Raw genomic sequence first — 15,906 nt, forward strand, 5'->3', positions numbered from 1 at the left:
CAGGGAAAATAGCAGGGAAAATCAGTGCCTCAATTGGAAAAGCACAGTTTCCATTCTTGCGGGAGATCCTTCTTTCTTTTAAAATAATTTCAGTTTATGTTCTCCTGCTAAAAGGCATCCGATAACATAATAAAAGGACACCAGGCTGTTTCTTTCTTTCTTTTTTTATTAAAGATTTTCTTGTTTTACAGAAGTAAGTGTAATGCCTCGTATTTTTTCCATGTAACATTTTTACAAATTCTGAGTTCGGTAAGGCTTTAAGTATGTAGAGTGGGAAGTGAGAAAGGAGTGGGGAACCTTTCTCAGCCCAGGGACCACATTACCTTCTGGGGAATCTTTTTTGGGCTGCTTGCAAGTGGTTGGAACAATGATTGGATACAGAGGCCTGGAATGCTGCTTTTGGCATGAGGTTCCCCAACCCTGATGTACAATATATGTGTATTTGGAAACCAAGGCTACGCTTTCCCTCCTGCCCAGGATTGAACCGTACAGTCACATTTTGCAAAGTTTAAAAGGTAAAGGGACTCCTGACCATTAGGTCCGGTCGTGACCAACTCTGGGGTTGTGGCGCTTATCTCGCTTTATTGGCTGAGGGAGCTGGCGTACAGCTTCCAGTTCCTGTGGCCAGCATGACTAAGGCGCTTCTGGCGAACCAGAGCAGCACACGGAAATGCCATTTACCTTCCCACCGGAGCGGTACCTATTTATCTACTTGCACTTTGATGTGCTTTCGAACTGCTAGGTTGTCAGGAGCAGGGAATGAGCAATCGGAGCTCACCCCGTTGCGGGGATTCGAACCACCGACCTTCTGATCGGCAAGTCCTACGCTCGGTGGTTTAACCCACAGCGACACCCGCGTCCCTAAGTTTAGGTCTCTGCAAATCGGACTCTCCATTTTTATTTATTTTTACCACATATTGCATGTGAAGCTCCATAGAAAAACGAGGGCGCTTTTTATGGGTATAGCAGTGGCTATTTCTGTGTTGCGGCTATAAACGTGGGAGTACGTTGTGATTGCAGTTGCTTAGATAATTCAGCAGGTGGAGACATGATTACATTTGTATCTCAGCAAGCAGAAAGCAAACTATTTTAATGCTTAGTGTTTCATTTGGGAAAGTTCTCAGAACAAGGTGTTTTTTTCATTTTTCTATTTAAATACACCTGCTTTATAAGTTCATAACATATGCTTTTGAAAACTGCTGCTGCTTAAAAGCTTCCCCCCCCCCTCATTCAGACGGAGAATGGCTCGAGAGATAATGACATCAAACCCAGAGTCTCTGAATGGGAAGTGATCCAAGAGTCTGGCATGAAGCTAAAGCCAATGTATGGTCCAGGATACACGGGCATGAAAAACCTGGGCAACAGCTGCTATGTCAACACTGTCCTACAAGCCATTTTCAGCATCCCTGAATTTCAGAGAGCGTAAGTCATTCTAGGAAAGTTTTGCGGCAACCAGATTAGAACCTCTTATGTTTCTCGTTGCACTACTAAGGCTCGCTACAGTACACAATGGCAAACTCCAGGTCTGCCCCAATGCTTATCCCCAATAGGGAGCTGTGGTTAATTGGGACCTCCTGGGAAGTATGCCTGTCCATTGGTGAATGTAGTTGTTGCATTCTCACTTTACCGTATTTTTCGCCCTATAGGACGCACCGTCCCATAAGGCGCACCTAGTTTTTTTGGGGGGAAATAAAGGGAAAAAAATTATTTCCCCTCCAGGCGCGGGGCTGGGGCGGGGGAGGCCTGAGCTTCCCCCGACCCCAGCCCCCAAACAGGCAGCTCTCTGCAAGCTGTGGGAGCCGAGCACTGGCTCCCGCTGTTTGCGGAGAGGTCCGCGAAGCCTGGACGCGCTGAGCTCAGCGCGCGCAGGCTTCGGCATGCAGACAACTCTCCGCAAGCAGCGGGAGTGCTCCCGCTGCTTGCGGAGAGGTCCTCGAAGCCTGGAGAGCGAGAGGGGTCGGTGCGCACCGACCCCTCTCGTTCTCCAGGCTTCAGCGAAAGCCTGCATTCGCCCCATAAGACGCACACACATTTCTTCTTCATTTTTGGAGGGGAAAAAGTGCGTCCTATAGGGCGAAAAATACGGTACATATTTTGTTAGATGTGAAGTGAGTCTAATAGATACATGTCCAACCCATGTTTTATTTTTTCCATCTCTCTTTTTTTGAAAGCACTCCTAAGCTTGCTGGATTTTATAGGGATCCTTCATCCTCTACTCCAACCCCTGCAGCAACCATCTGTTTATTGAGTGCATATATAAATACTTTCAAGCACAGTGGTGTGAATCCCCCGAGAGTCCCCTGGCCAGAGGGGATGGCTCTTCATTAGAATCCCTTCCCCCTGTCAACTGCACACTCTTGCTTGGCAATAGGGTCTGCATAGCCATCCTAGGAACTAATCTACTCCATCCTTCAGCCAGATGGAGATGGGGAGACAGAGGAACCTCAACTGCTGTTTTGCTCCCAGAAGGAACTGTATTGCTTGTGGAGTTTTAGCAGGTGTCTCACAATTCCAACCTCCAAAATTTGAGGATAAGCATTCATTTATTTATACACCACTCTTCTACTGTTGTGCTTAAGAGTGGCTTTGCAGCATACGGATAAAAACAAAGCACTAAAACTATAAATATACAAATTGGACAGATCGTTAGATCGTATGAGTGGTATTCAATGCTTCCCCTTTGCTGATGAAATGGGAGGGAAGGAACTTCTAATGATTCCTGTTCTTCCTCTCTGCAGCCCCCTCTGCCCCCGAAATCTGTTCCTGAAGGACCCCCAGTCCTCCAGAGCAGATTTTGAGGAAGTGCATGGGAAGGAGGAATGGTGAACATTTCCTCCTTCTCGCTTTATGCTGCCGGATGCCTTCTGTCAGCAGTGTGGAAGCATTGGATACCACCCAATGCAACCAGTTCAAAGAAAAAAACTAACAGTAGTGAGAGACTAAGAATGTTAGCAATTAAAATCCACCAGAAGTAGAATTAAAGGATGCTATATGTCAAAAGCCCATTGAATCAGGTGTCTTCAGTTTTTGACAGAATAGAGATGGATGACTGATGGATTTTGACTTGGGGAGCATTCCAGACCTCAGCACTGCTATAGAAAAGGTCCGGCCTCTCATTCTTGTCACAGTGTGTATATTGAGATGGCAACAAGAGCAAGACCTCTGAAGTAGATTTTAAGGCCTAGGCAACACTATATGGGAGCAAATGGTCTCCTCAGCAAATTATGTCAATGGAAAACAATCTGCTCTGTTTGAATGTTCTCTTTTTCCTCCACAATTCTCTCTGGATAGGTACGTGGGAAACCTTCCAAGAATATTTGACTACTCTCCTCTAGACCCAACACAAGATTTCAACACGCAAATGTAAGTGGCAGGCTTTATATTAAGCAGCAGATTTCTCTGAATGGTTGAATCTCCCACATTGTTTGTTGCTTTAATAACCTTTATGAGGTACCCAGACAAACACCGTTCTGGACATGGGGGAAAATGTACTAATTGCCTTTTGGCATTCTTATTAAATGACAGATTTCCTTTTGAACTTGGTTAGTGGCACGGCTTGCAGCGGCAATTATTCACGGTAGCTTTATCTTATAGGATGTAATTGATTATAAAGCTGACTTTAGCTGTTTCCATTCTGTGGAGAGTGCCAAGCATTTGTTGATTTTGTTTGTTCAGTATTTGTATTGCTGCTTTACAATTTTCATTTAATTTATTTTTGGAACCACCTGTGACATTTGAGAAATGATTGTGCATGATTGACTTTGATCTGATCGCTGTCTTTGATTTGACCTGGACTTTCACCAGAGTAGTCCTGTTGTTTGTAATAAGCATAGCTATGTGGTATGGAGAGTGTTTTCTCCCACATAGCTAACACTACGGGGGTGCCAAGAGGGAAGAAACTTAGTTGGATCATAGTAAGGATGTGTGTTCAGGGGGTGTGTTAACAGATGGGCCACATTTAGCCTTACTTTCACCCTCCTGCTGTTTTCTCCCTACTCTGAGCCTGGTGGGAAACATTTTGTGTGCTTTCTCTCTCCTTCCCTACTCCCACCCCACCCCTACCCCCCTCCCTCTACTACAGGGCTAAATTGGGACATGGCCTCCTTTCAGGCCAATACTCTAAACCACCAACGAAATCTGAGCTCATTGAACAGGTGATGAAAGAAGAACACAAGGTATTTACCTAGCATGCACAGCTTGATAACTAGGTAGAAGATGTCAGGAGTTCAGCCTACACTCGAGTAGGACCCTGGCAGAGACACATGCACGATTGGCATGTTCCCTCCCTCCTGGACGATCGTTCGGGAGCTTCATAAGCTTTCTTCAGCCCGAACATCACAGTGACTGATGCCAACCGACACCAGCACACTTAGGGATCCGTAGAGTATGCACAGTTGTGTAACAGACCTCAGCAATTCAGCATTTTGGCTAATCTACTTTACATATAAACACACACGGAGCACTGCAACATGGCTCCCTTTCTCTCTAGCATCAGACAGCAAAGAGAAAAAGAACAAAGGACAATAGTCTCACTTCACGGAACACAGTAGCACAAACATCCCGTCTCCGTCACTTCCTACAGTACGGAGTCAAAACATAACACTGTCATGTGGAAGACAAAAATCCCATGACTGCAATCATGGAGCAGGAATTCTAACAGAAGAGGTATCCAGGCAACAGCGTAGCTAGCTGCTTGGGTGCCCAGGGCAAGCTGCTCATGGGGGTGGGGCAAGCCGCCCACTGGGCGGGCCAAACCGGGGCAGGGCGTGCTGTGTGGAGCCTCACTGCCACCTCACCTACAGCTGTAGGGAGGCTGAGCCTGGGGGAGGCGGGCAGACGCAAGCCCCATGCTGCTGTTTTGGGCAGCGCAGAGCCTGCAGGCACCCAGCCCACCCAAGAGACATGCGTGGCTAGGGCGCCTGCAGGCCCTGCGATAAGTGCCGCCCCCCACGGTGTGCCACTCCCCACCTAGCTACACCTCTGTCGACGGATCTGGTCTGTGCCCTGCATCAACTGAGCATGGCTCCCCAGAACACGTTCTTAGACACAATCGATAATGCATTGGCAGTGCCGTAGCAAATCTGCTGTGGTTCCTTGCCAAGGTGGCTCATTGTGGAATGAAGCCCTGAAGGCAGAAATCTTGATAACTGCTGGTGGCAGATATACCCCAAAAGCAGCCCAGAGTCCTAGCCAGAGTAAATGCATATAGAAACAGGACAAACCTGAATATTTTTAAGAACTGCAGCAAGGAATGCAGCACAGATTTGACTTTAGCACCTCTGAGCGGTTGAGGACAGCCTTCTATTTATTTATCTTTCCTTTACTGAGGCAGTATTGTTCCATTCTGGAAGCAGTGCTCGGAGCTAGTATGTTTGGCCCACTGGGGGATTAAAAAAAATGATATATTTATGGATGCCTGCCGTATAATCTTTGCTTTTATAGTTCAGCTTGTGTCCAGTTAGCGTTTTGTGTCGCTGTCAATCTTTTGTTACCCTAAAACTTGGAAACTCACAATGTCCCCACCCTGCCTCTCCCTCTCTAAGGTGGTGTGTTTGGAAAGGAAAGGTCACCATGTAATGGATACAGGAGATGCAGTAGCTGGAGAGGAATTTTTGTTCCTGGAAGAACTACTCAGAGTAAACGCAGTGGTGTATTTATAGCAGGGTTGCAAGTTCAACCAGAAGACTAATTATTTGTTTGAAATCATTTTAAATCTGTAACACATTTTTTTTAAAAAAGCTTAAAACTTTGAACTGAGTAATTACTCAAAGCTAATTTTAGTCAGCTAAGGCAAATTCTAATGGGTTAGGGCCAATAGTTAAAGATATTCACCTTCTGCTTTTGGGAGGCTGTTTTGGTTCTGGTATGTTCCTGCTTAAATAAGGGATTAAATATAAAATGTTAAAGATGGCATAACCCCCATCCTTTTTTAAAGGACTCACCTCCTGTACCTATTATTCTTATTCTTATTCTTATTCTTATTCTTATTCTTATTAAAAATACATCTTTCCCTGAATTGGGTTCTTAGTGGTCACCCATCCAAGTTGCTAATTAGGGCTACAGTGGTACCTCGTGTTAAGTACTTAATTTGTTCTGGAGGTCCGTTCTTAACCTGTAGCAGCACTTTAGTTAATGAGGCCTCCTGCTGCTGCCGCGCCACTGGAGCACGATTTCTGTTCTCATCCTGAAGCAAAATTCTTAACCTGAAGCACTATTTCTGGGTTAGCAGAGTCTGTAACCTGAAGCGTCTGTAACCAGAGGTACCACTGTGTATTTGTTTAGCAGCAAGATGGTCCCAAAGATGGCATTTCCTTTTAAATGATAGTGGCAGGGGGTGATTTTTCCTTTAAAGATGAAGTGCCTGAGACCTTACATCCTTCATTTCATCCTTCTCCAGAAGCCCTGCTGCCACTTTAAGTAGCAGCTTGGTTACCCTCATCTAAGCTATTGCACCCTTCAGGAACTATAGAAAGGCAGCTGTATGGAGGCTTTTCTAAAACGAAAATTTGTTTAAATGTGGTTGCTTTATCGATTAGCTCACAATTCTTTAATAGCAGTCCTCTGTTTATAGAGTCCCTAAATAAGATGGGGAGAATTGGAGCTTATTCACACGACTACCTGAGCGCAAGTTAGTTCTAGGGAGAGCCTGTGCATTTTAGCACCTGGTCCTGATGAGGTGGCTGCGTTGCCTCTGCCAACATATGAAGTGTTTTGATCTACCGCTGCAGATCTTGCTTCTTGGTTGTTTTTAGTGGTGTTCCAAAATCTGAACTCCATGCATAGTAGAACGTGTGTACGGCTGGCTCAAGCCAGGATGGGAGCCAGTAGTGGTGAGCTTTCTCAGTGGGTTTTCTTTTACTACTCTTCATCCACCCCCTATTATTGCCTTATGGCAAGAGCAGAATTCTTGTTTTGCTCACCCCTGCAGCCAATGGCTGAGGCCGGGGCAATGGGAGAAACCACAGCTTCCCACTTTTGTATCCTGCCTATCCTCTGGATAGTAACTCTGGAGTAACATGCATGGAATTCCGTTTTACCTTTACAAGAATTGTCTCGTTGAAGATAGGCCAAGAGTTTTAGGCCAAGTTAGGCCAAGGGGTTTTGTGGCAGAGTAAAACCACTCTTGCCACTCTCGTCTTGGATCAGCATCATGTTTCCAGTAGCCTTTTCCCAAGGGTCATGCTATTTGCTGGAGTTGCTGCGTTGATGAAGAGGCGCAGATTGCAGCTATAACGAAGGCGGCATTTTCTCATCTCCACCAAGCTAAGCAGTTGGCTCCTTAACCTCTCTCGCCCTGACCTAGCCACTGTGATCCACGCGACGGTCACCGCCAGACTGGATTATTGTAACTCGCTCTACGTGGGGCTGCCCTTGAGACTGACCCAGAAACTCCAGCGGGTGTAGAATGCCGCAGCAAGACTTCTTATGGGGTCCTCGCTGCGAGATCACATTCACCTGGTGCTATTCCAGCTGCACTGGCTCCCGGTGGAGTACAGGATCAGGTTTAGGGTGCTGGTTTTAACCTTTAAAGCCCCATATGGCCTAGAACCCTTATACCTACGGGACCATCTCTCCTGGTATGTCCTTACGGTCTTCAAACAAAAACATCTTGGAGGTCCCAGGCCACAGGGAGGTTAGGCTGACCTCAACCAGAGCCAGGGTTTTTTCGGCTGTGGCTCCAATCTGGTGGAATGCTCTGTCACAAGAGACTAGGGCCCTGGGGGACTTGACATCTTTCCGCAGGGCCTGCAAGACGGAGCTGCTCCACCAGGCCTTAGGGCAAGGCACAGCCTGACCCCCTCCTTTGGTAATCCTCACAGAACACTAGCCCAATGGTTGCCATTAATTTGATTTGAACTGATTTTAGAATTGATTTTAGAATGCTGTATTATTTTACTGTCGCTAGCCGCTCTGAGCCCAGCTTTGGCTGGGGAGGGCGGGATATAAATAAAATTTTATTATTATGTTTATTTATTATTGATGAGGAAAGTGTTGAGCCTCTGTGTGATCGGTGGAGTAAAGGGTGCTTTGACTTGGACATGGGTGGAGGATTGGATGAGAGGCATCAGCGGAGCCTCCTAACCAATGTGAACTGGGGTGCCCAAACTCAGTGCAGCCAAAGAGTTTTCTGCCTATATAACCTACAGAAACAAAACAAGACCAATGCAAATCCCGTTGCTGATGTTTTGCAAAGCTTCACCATCCAGTTCTCTGTGTTTTTGAAGGATGGTTTCCTTGCTCTCCATGTTACTGCCCCCCTCTGCCCCAATCTCTCGGGCAACCTGTACAAAATCACGACTTTCATATTATGTGTGACTCCAGAATACCTTTTGGGCCATAGAGAGTGGCTTTCTTTGCTTTCTTTGACCGTCTCAGTGGAACTACCTGTTTGCCTGCCCCCTCCCCCGCCCCATGAAAAACGTAAGTTCAAAACCTATTTAGCAAAGGAGCACATTTCAGCTTTAGTTCATATTAATGCACTGCCATCATGAGAGGCAATGCAGTCGAAACAGAAGCGTCATAGCAATGATTAATTTTACATTTTCTTCCTCACACACTCTTATTTCTGACAGGCAATGCCAAGTTTAGTGTAAAAATGGTCCATCAGATTTACTCAGATATATCTACCTTGTTTTTCACACTGATACCGTGGCAATTTACATGGTGCCTGTAAACACACTTCATAGAGAGCTGCTGTATATTTTAATTTCTTGCATCCTTGGAATCCATCCATCGTTGGACGACGTCATTGGGCGCCTCCTGCCCAAAGCGTTCATGTGAGAGATTGAATGATCTGACCCAGCTTATTTATAGCTAAATGGTTTTGCAACTGTTGATGGGGAAAGCGTTGCCAGAATTTTCTCTCTTGTTTGCTCTCAGAGTGAGTGTGTGTGTGTGTGTGTGTGTGCGCGCGCGCTCTTTCTCTCTCTCCCACACACACACACAAAAACAAACATACTCACACACAGTTTAAAATTTGCCTGTGGACTGCAGCAGATTAGCTTGGTAGAAGGAAATTCCATAGAGGACGCTTTACCAAAGTAAACAAACAGGAGATTTGGGGGAGGGTGGTATAAGGAGGGGAGTGTTCAAAGGTAGCAAACATGGTGCCCTCAAGATGTTGGATTACACCTCTCATAAACCGCAGCCAGCATCTTCCATGTCTTTCAATACCAAGAGCAAGAGCAAACATGGCAGAAGAGCAATAGTCTTCATGCCCTAACCAGATGGACCCTTGATCTGATCTGCCAGAGTTCTTCATGTGTTCTTATCCTTCTCTCATGCAACCAAAACTACAGGCTTCACAAGAGGGGATGGCTATTAAATCAGTTTCAGCCCATACTGTGAATGCGTCCAACATTGCATTGCCCAGGTTCCCAGTTCTCCTGGCCCAGCAGTTCGTGCATCTGCATTCCTCCTGCCCCTTACCCATGTGCTTTCTGGAAGACAAGGGCTACAGCTCCCATCATCTCCAATCACTGATCATGCTGGCTTACCTAAAAACCCTTGAATCTTGATACGTCCCTCTTTCAACAAGCCTTCTGAAATCTTTATCCTGGCTGTTACCTTGCCTTGTGTTTTGGATTGATTTTTATGTATGTGCCATTCCAATTTTTATATTTATAACCATTTTTAAAATGTGTTTTTAAATATATTTGCTGTATGTGTTTATATTGTCAATGGCTTTGAGATCCCTCATGGGAAGCGATTCAGAAATGAAATGAAATAGATAAATAATGCTGCCCTACTTGTGTTGCATGAAGGCAGCATGGACCTATGCTGCCTGTTGTCTGGCAGGTTTGATTTTTTAAAATATTATATTATATTTTCTAAAGCTTTCTGACACAGAACTAAGCAGCATACAAGGTAGCTGGAGTTTTGTTCTGACTTTCCTTCTGTCTGCAGGGCAGTGGAGGGCATATGCGTATTGCCCAAAATAGTTTTCAGAATTCCCAGTATCTCCCTTCACCTCCCTGAAATCATTCCATAGATGTGGGGAAATGTAAAGACAATCCCTGTAAGCTGTGTAGTTGGGCAGGAAGAGTGTTACCTAAAACAACCATAACTAAACTAAAAAGAATAATAATCCTGCTTTATTGCAAATTATGTGATGTCATTATGTACATTTGGAGTCACAAATGCATGCCATTTCGTCTTTTTCTGGGGTTGTGGGGGTACCTAAAGACTTGCTGCCACCTCCCGCCTCACGTAGAACATGCATACGCTATCAAGCGGTGTTGTGAATTGCACCAGTTCATCCCTAAACTTCCCATGTGTACCTTTGGGCAAATAATTAAATCTGTTCCTCTCCCAATGGGAATAGCTCTTTGGGTAACTTGATACTGAGAAAGATGTGGAAGGAGGATCATTAACAGTGGTACAGAGCGCCGTTTTTGTCACATGCAACAAAGCATTAATTACAAAGCGTCATGGCATATTTTATTCTGGTTTTTTTTAGCCTCAGCACAATGGCATCTCTCCTCGCATGTTCAAAGCTTTTGTAAGCAAAGGGCACCCTGAATTCTCCTCCAATCGGCAGCAAGATGCACAAGAGTTTCTCCTGCACCTTATACATCTCATAGAGGTGAGCAAGGGTTAGCCACTACTTGTCTTGTCTTTGCTTGTATCAGACAAAAATGGTATGTTAGTCTTGTACAGTATAGTAAAGGTAAAGGGACCCCTGACCATTAGGTCCAGTCGTGACCGACTCTGGGGTTGCGGCGCTCATCTCGCTTTATTGGCCGAGGGAGCCGGCGTACAGCTTCCAGGTCATGTGGCCAGCATGACTAAGCCGCTTCTGGCGAACCAGAGCAGCGCAAGGAAACGCCGTTTACTTTCCTGCCGGAGCGGTACCTATTTATCTACTTGCACTTTTATATGCTTTTGAACTGCTAGGTTGGCAGAAGCAGGGACCGAGCAACGGAAGCTGACCCTGTCACGGGGATTAGAAGCGCCGACCTTCTGATCGGCAAGTCCTAGGCTCTCTGTGGTTTAACCCACAGCGCCAGCCGCTTCTTACTGTACAATATAGTAGTTTTGGTGTAAAATGATTGATCGATTGGTGTGGTACCAGAGGTGTACATGGCACCTTTGTAGATTTACATCAGCAAAATAAGATGTGTCTTTGCCCCAAGGAACTTACACAGGAAATCTTGCTGCTGCTGCTGCTAGATTTATTATGCGGACTTCACCACCAGGTCCCATGGTGAGCCACAGCAGTAGGGAAGACAACGGAGGAAAGGGAGATGATTCTTTGATCTTTACAAAATAATAATAATAATAAATAAAATAAAATAAAATAATTGCTATTTCCAGCAACTAATTCAGCAAAATCGGGACATTTCCTTTCAGATAAATCAATTGAGTGAATGGACGTTTAGTGCCTTAACATATTTTATCTTGAGGAGTTCCATGAAATAAATTAATAAAAATCAATTCATGAGTCTGTTAAGTATTGACATGGGAGCTAAGTACTTACTGAAAGCTTTTTTTCTTGGACAGTGATGACAAGGCCAGAGAAACTTTCACAATTGTGCGCATAGAGCATTGTAGTGATTATTTCCCACCACCCAGTTGTGTCGGTACTACTTGATTGCAAAGTAGGGGTTGTAGTCAATGCGAGTCCTACTCAGAGTAGACCTGTTAAAATTAATGATCAGGATTAATTTGTGATGCTGAACTAGTTGGGCCATTGGCCTGATCCAGCAGGCTCTTCTTATCATTTCTTCCTTTTGGAGTGTGAGAAATTTAATTTCTGCCTGTCTTGTACTCTCTGTGATGGTTTTGAGACATAACACATAACACTCCCTTCCCCTAAAATGCAATGGGTATCGGTCATGACAATTGCAAGTTTTCAATATGGCTGTTGAAATTTCATTTTGAAGAGGTAGTATGTCAGTTTGAACTCTTAATGTCTTTTTAATATATATATATATATATTATTGAATGATTTTATGTTACAAAAAACATTACAACCATGCTACCACTAAATATAATTGAGAAATAAAAATTACATACATCAATATTTTATGTTATTTACCATCTTATTTCCTCCCAAACATTCCATGCAAAAACACACATATGTACAGACACACACACACCAAAAGATAACAATGAAAGTAAATATTTTCCCCCTTTTATTTTACAAAATCTTTTCTTCAGCACTGACTTCCTGTCAAGTCCCTTCGCATATGTTTTATCTTACAATGGAATGTACACAAAACAATAAACCTTTCTACATAATTTTTCCAATGCATTCTGAAAACATAATAAATCCTTAATTGTTATCCACCTCCTTTTACTTCCTTTATCACTTGAATGCTAGCAAAACTATTATTGTATTTTTGAACATATCTTCTATAACCATCCCATTTTTTCGCAAATTTTTGCTTTGAGTTTCCTCTGAGTTTGCTAGTCAATTGAGCCATCTCCACCAATTCCTGTAATTGGACTCTTAATGTCTTAGTGCTTCGAGTGTTAAAACTAAACTACTCTTCCTATGTCACTATGAGAGTATGGAACAGCTTCAGTGTGGCTCCTTCCTATAATCAGCAACACTTCTGAATACCAGTTGCTTGAAACCACGGGTGGGGAGAGTGCTCTTGTGCTCTTCTGCTCCCTAGATTCCCACAGACATCTGGTTGGCCACTGTGAGAACAAGATGTTGGACTAGATAGGCCTTTGGCCTGATTCAGCAGGCTCTCCTTAGGTTCTCGTCAGCATCACCCCAGCTCAGAAACTAGGACAACAAGGAGATGTACTTTGGATCTTCGCATCTGGCCTGGTTATTCTTGCGCTGTCATGATTGTCGAAGAGGTATGACCTGTTTTCTCCCTTCAGAGGAACCCCATTGGTTCAGAAAACCCAACCGATGTCTTCCGGTTCTTGGTGGAGGAACGTACACAGTGCTGCCAGTCCAGGAAAGTCCGATATACCGAGAGGGTGGACTATCTCATGCAGTTGCCTGTAGCAATGGAAGCTGCAGTGAACAAAGGTTAGGCGGGAATTAGGTTACTTTGCATGTGTTGGTTTTTGGGTCCTTCATATGAAACTTCTGGGTTCAGCTCAGTTTATTCACGCATGCATGTTATTCCAGCATCACAATGGCTTGCATGTGTGAATGAGCCCTTACAGATTTAACTAGATTTAACTTCACAGATAAAACTTTGCCGAGAGAGAGAGAGAAAGAGAAATCAGTTCATTCATCCAGCCTCTAAAGTAAAGGTAAAGGGACCCCTGACCATTAGGTCCAGTCATGACCGACTCTGGGGTTGCAGCGCTCATCTCGCTTTATTGGCCAAGGGAGCTGGCGTACAGCTTCCAGGTCATGTGGCCAGCATGACTAAGCTGCTTCTGGTGAACCAGAGCAGCGCACAGAACGCCATTTACCTTCCCACCGGAGCAGTACCTATTTATCTACTTGCACTTTGACGTGCTTTCAAACTGCTAGGTTGTCAGGAGCAGGGACCGAGCAACAGGAGCTCACCCTGTTGCGGGGATTCGAACCGCCGACCTTCTGATTGGCAAGTCCTAGGCTCTGTGGTTTAACCCACAGCAGCACACACATGCATGTGTGATACCATCCTTAGTTTTACTGGGATGCAAAATACCTGAAATGCTGTCCTTTAAAATATTATGAACGTCTGAGACCAGATGGATTAAATGGAATACTTCATGATGATCAGTGGGAATTTGCACTTTGAGGGAACCTCTTCTGTGTTAGCTGAGATGGAATCCCAGAGTGTTACAGAGGATTATTTTCATGCATGGCACTAGTTACTCCTGTTGGGCAACACTGCTGACCTGTTTGAAGTGACAGTTGAGTGTACCCAATGTTCCCCTTTGTTCTGTATATTGCATCATGGGGGAATGGTGACACAGGAAATATTCTTGTCTTGAGTCAGACTATTGGTCTATCCAGCTCAGAATTGTCCACACTGACTGACCTCTGGGAAAAGGTCATAACTCATCTCTAGCTTCTTCAGGTAAAGCTGGGAAAGACGTCTACCTGGAACCAAGCGGGTTACTGCCAATCTGTGTAGACAAAACTGATTTGTGTGGACTTGGTATGAGGCAGCTTACTATGTCTTCCTAACCAACTTCAACCTTAACTGTAAAATCCTAGATATCAAAATAACAAACCATGCTTATGGTTAGTGAGGGGAGAAACTTGAGGGAGACTGCATGTGAGAATGCAGTATTTATTATCTGAGTGCCTCACATAAGGTTGTCCATTCTCTACACACAATGGCTGTCTGTTGTTGCTTGTGTTCCTGGTTAGATGAACTGATTGCTTACGAACTAAAGAGGAGAGAAGCTGAAACTGCAAGGAGACCCCTGCCGGAGCTTGTACGTGCCAAAATCCCTTTTAGTGCCTGTTTGCAGGCCTTTTCAGAACCAGATAATGTAGAAGACTTCTGGAGCAGTGCCCTTCAAGCCAAGTCTGCTGGAGTTAAGTGAGTCTGCAATTAGTCCTATACATGGGTATGCATGTTAGTAGAGAGAGATGTCCTTAAGAAGCTTCAATCGCAGCCTCCTGAATGGCTTGGGAATACAAATAAAAATAGGATTAAATTCAGGAACCTTTGTATCTGTGTTTGTGGGTTTTTCCTTGCTCCCCATTGCCTCCAAATTCCCACTCCCAGCTACATATTAGGTACATAAGAGGATTCCTCCTGGATCAGACCAGACTCCAGATTGCTTTTGAACAAATTAAAAAGTCACTGGTCCCAATACAGATCTTTCAGTCTCCTTCCATTCTTCCAGCATGAATCTGTTTCTGAGTGCAGCACTCTTTTGGTTTTTCATTCCTACGGCTCAGCTTCATTCACATTAAATTGCTTTTGTTTCCAGAACCTCTCGCTTTGCCTCATTTCCCGAGTACCTGGTAGTACAGATAAAGAAGTTCACTTTTGGCTTGGATTGGATACCTAAGAAGCTTGGTATGTGCTCTGAATATTCTGTTCTATATTCAGTTGTCCTGGGTTCTCCTGTAAGGTTTCAAGGGATTCCCTGAGAGCACAGAAACCATTGTTATGGAGAATCAGTCCCTACTTTTTTTTGGTTTAGAACTAAAGCACTGGGTGCTTTAATAATAACTTTATTGTCAGTGTACAACCTGTGTACAATGAAATTAACTGAGCCTCTCCCCCCAACCCAATGTTCCTGTAATGTATCTATAGGCTTATTTGCTCTGCTGTGTTTGCAGATGTTTCCATAGACATGCCAGATCTTCTGGACATCAGTCACCTCCGTGCCACAGGCCTCCAACCAGGAGAGGAGGAGCTCCCAGATATCTCTCCGCCCATTATCATTCCTGATGACCCCAAAGGTACTGCCTGCTACCACGAGGATCTCTACTCCCCCACCATTCTCCACCACAACTGTTAGTTGAACTTCTTTTCTGTTCCTTTGTCACTTTTGCTCCCTACCTGTTCACATGGGACTTCTTCTGGGACGACAAGCTCCAACATCTCCATGGCACATCCTTTGCACCGCAGCCATTGGGCGCTGGGCTTATGGGTGTGAGAGAAGTAGCCAGTTATAGAATTGAGGCCTGTTTCCTGGTTTAGTAAGTGGGATTCCATTCCTTGGCAAAATTTTGCATGGTGTGCAGGCAGGAATTGAGACTGAGCTCTGAAGACCCAACCTGGAAGTAATATGAGGAGCAATCAATGGAGAATGGGGAGCTCATGATCAAGGAAGCCTACTCAAGTATAGGCATTGGGGTAGTTCTGGTGGGCCACAAAGTACATAGAAGATTGAGGATCTGAGTTAGAGGAGATGCTTAGATGTGGTCAGCCTGCAGGTGTGTGCACACACCTATGCAAAGAAGCAGGGGAAGGTGGGCTGAGCATAATTGGCTAGGCCAATGGCACAGATCCCCATGACCAGATCTGAAGCCCT

At 44.7% G+C, this 15,906-nt stretch overlaps 1 protein-coding gene across 2 annotated transcripts in view; it reads left to right on the forward strand.

The window, feature by feature from the left end:
• The window catches only part of USP13 (ubiquitin specific peptidase 13), a 79,279-nt gene that overhangs the window by 42,793 nt on the left and 20,580 nt on the right, over positions 1–15,906 (forward strand). For both annotated transcript variants that reach the window (XM_083739361.1, XM_083739362.1), the window contains exons 8-15: positions 1,235–1,422; positions 3,292–3,363; positions 4,082–4,175; positions 10,460–10,585; positions 12,841–12,994; positions 14,282–14,456; positions 14,854–14,942; positions 15,209–15,331. In XM_083739361.1, coding sequence (XP_083595487.1) covers positions 1,235–1,422; positions 3,292–3,363; positions 4,082–4,175; positions 10,460–10,585; positions 12,841–12,994; positions 14,282–14,456; positions 14,854–14,942; positions 15,209–15,331 — 1,021 coding nt within the window. The remainder of the gene's footprint in view (positions 1–1,234; positions 1,423–3,291; positions 3,364–4,081; positions 4,176–10,459; positions 10,586–12,840; positions 12,995–14,281; positions 14,457–14,853; positions 14,943–15,208; positions 15,332–15,906) is intronic.

This window comes from Podarcis gaigeae (assembly GCF_964106915.1).
Source record: "Podarcis gaigeae genome assembly, chromosome: 5".
In the NCBI taxonomy this organism is placed as follows: Eukaryota; Metazoa; Chordata; class Lepidosauria; order Squamata; family Lacertidae; genus Podarcis; species Podarcis gaigeae.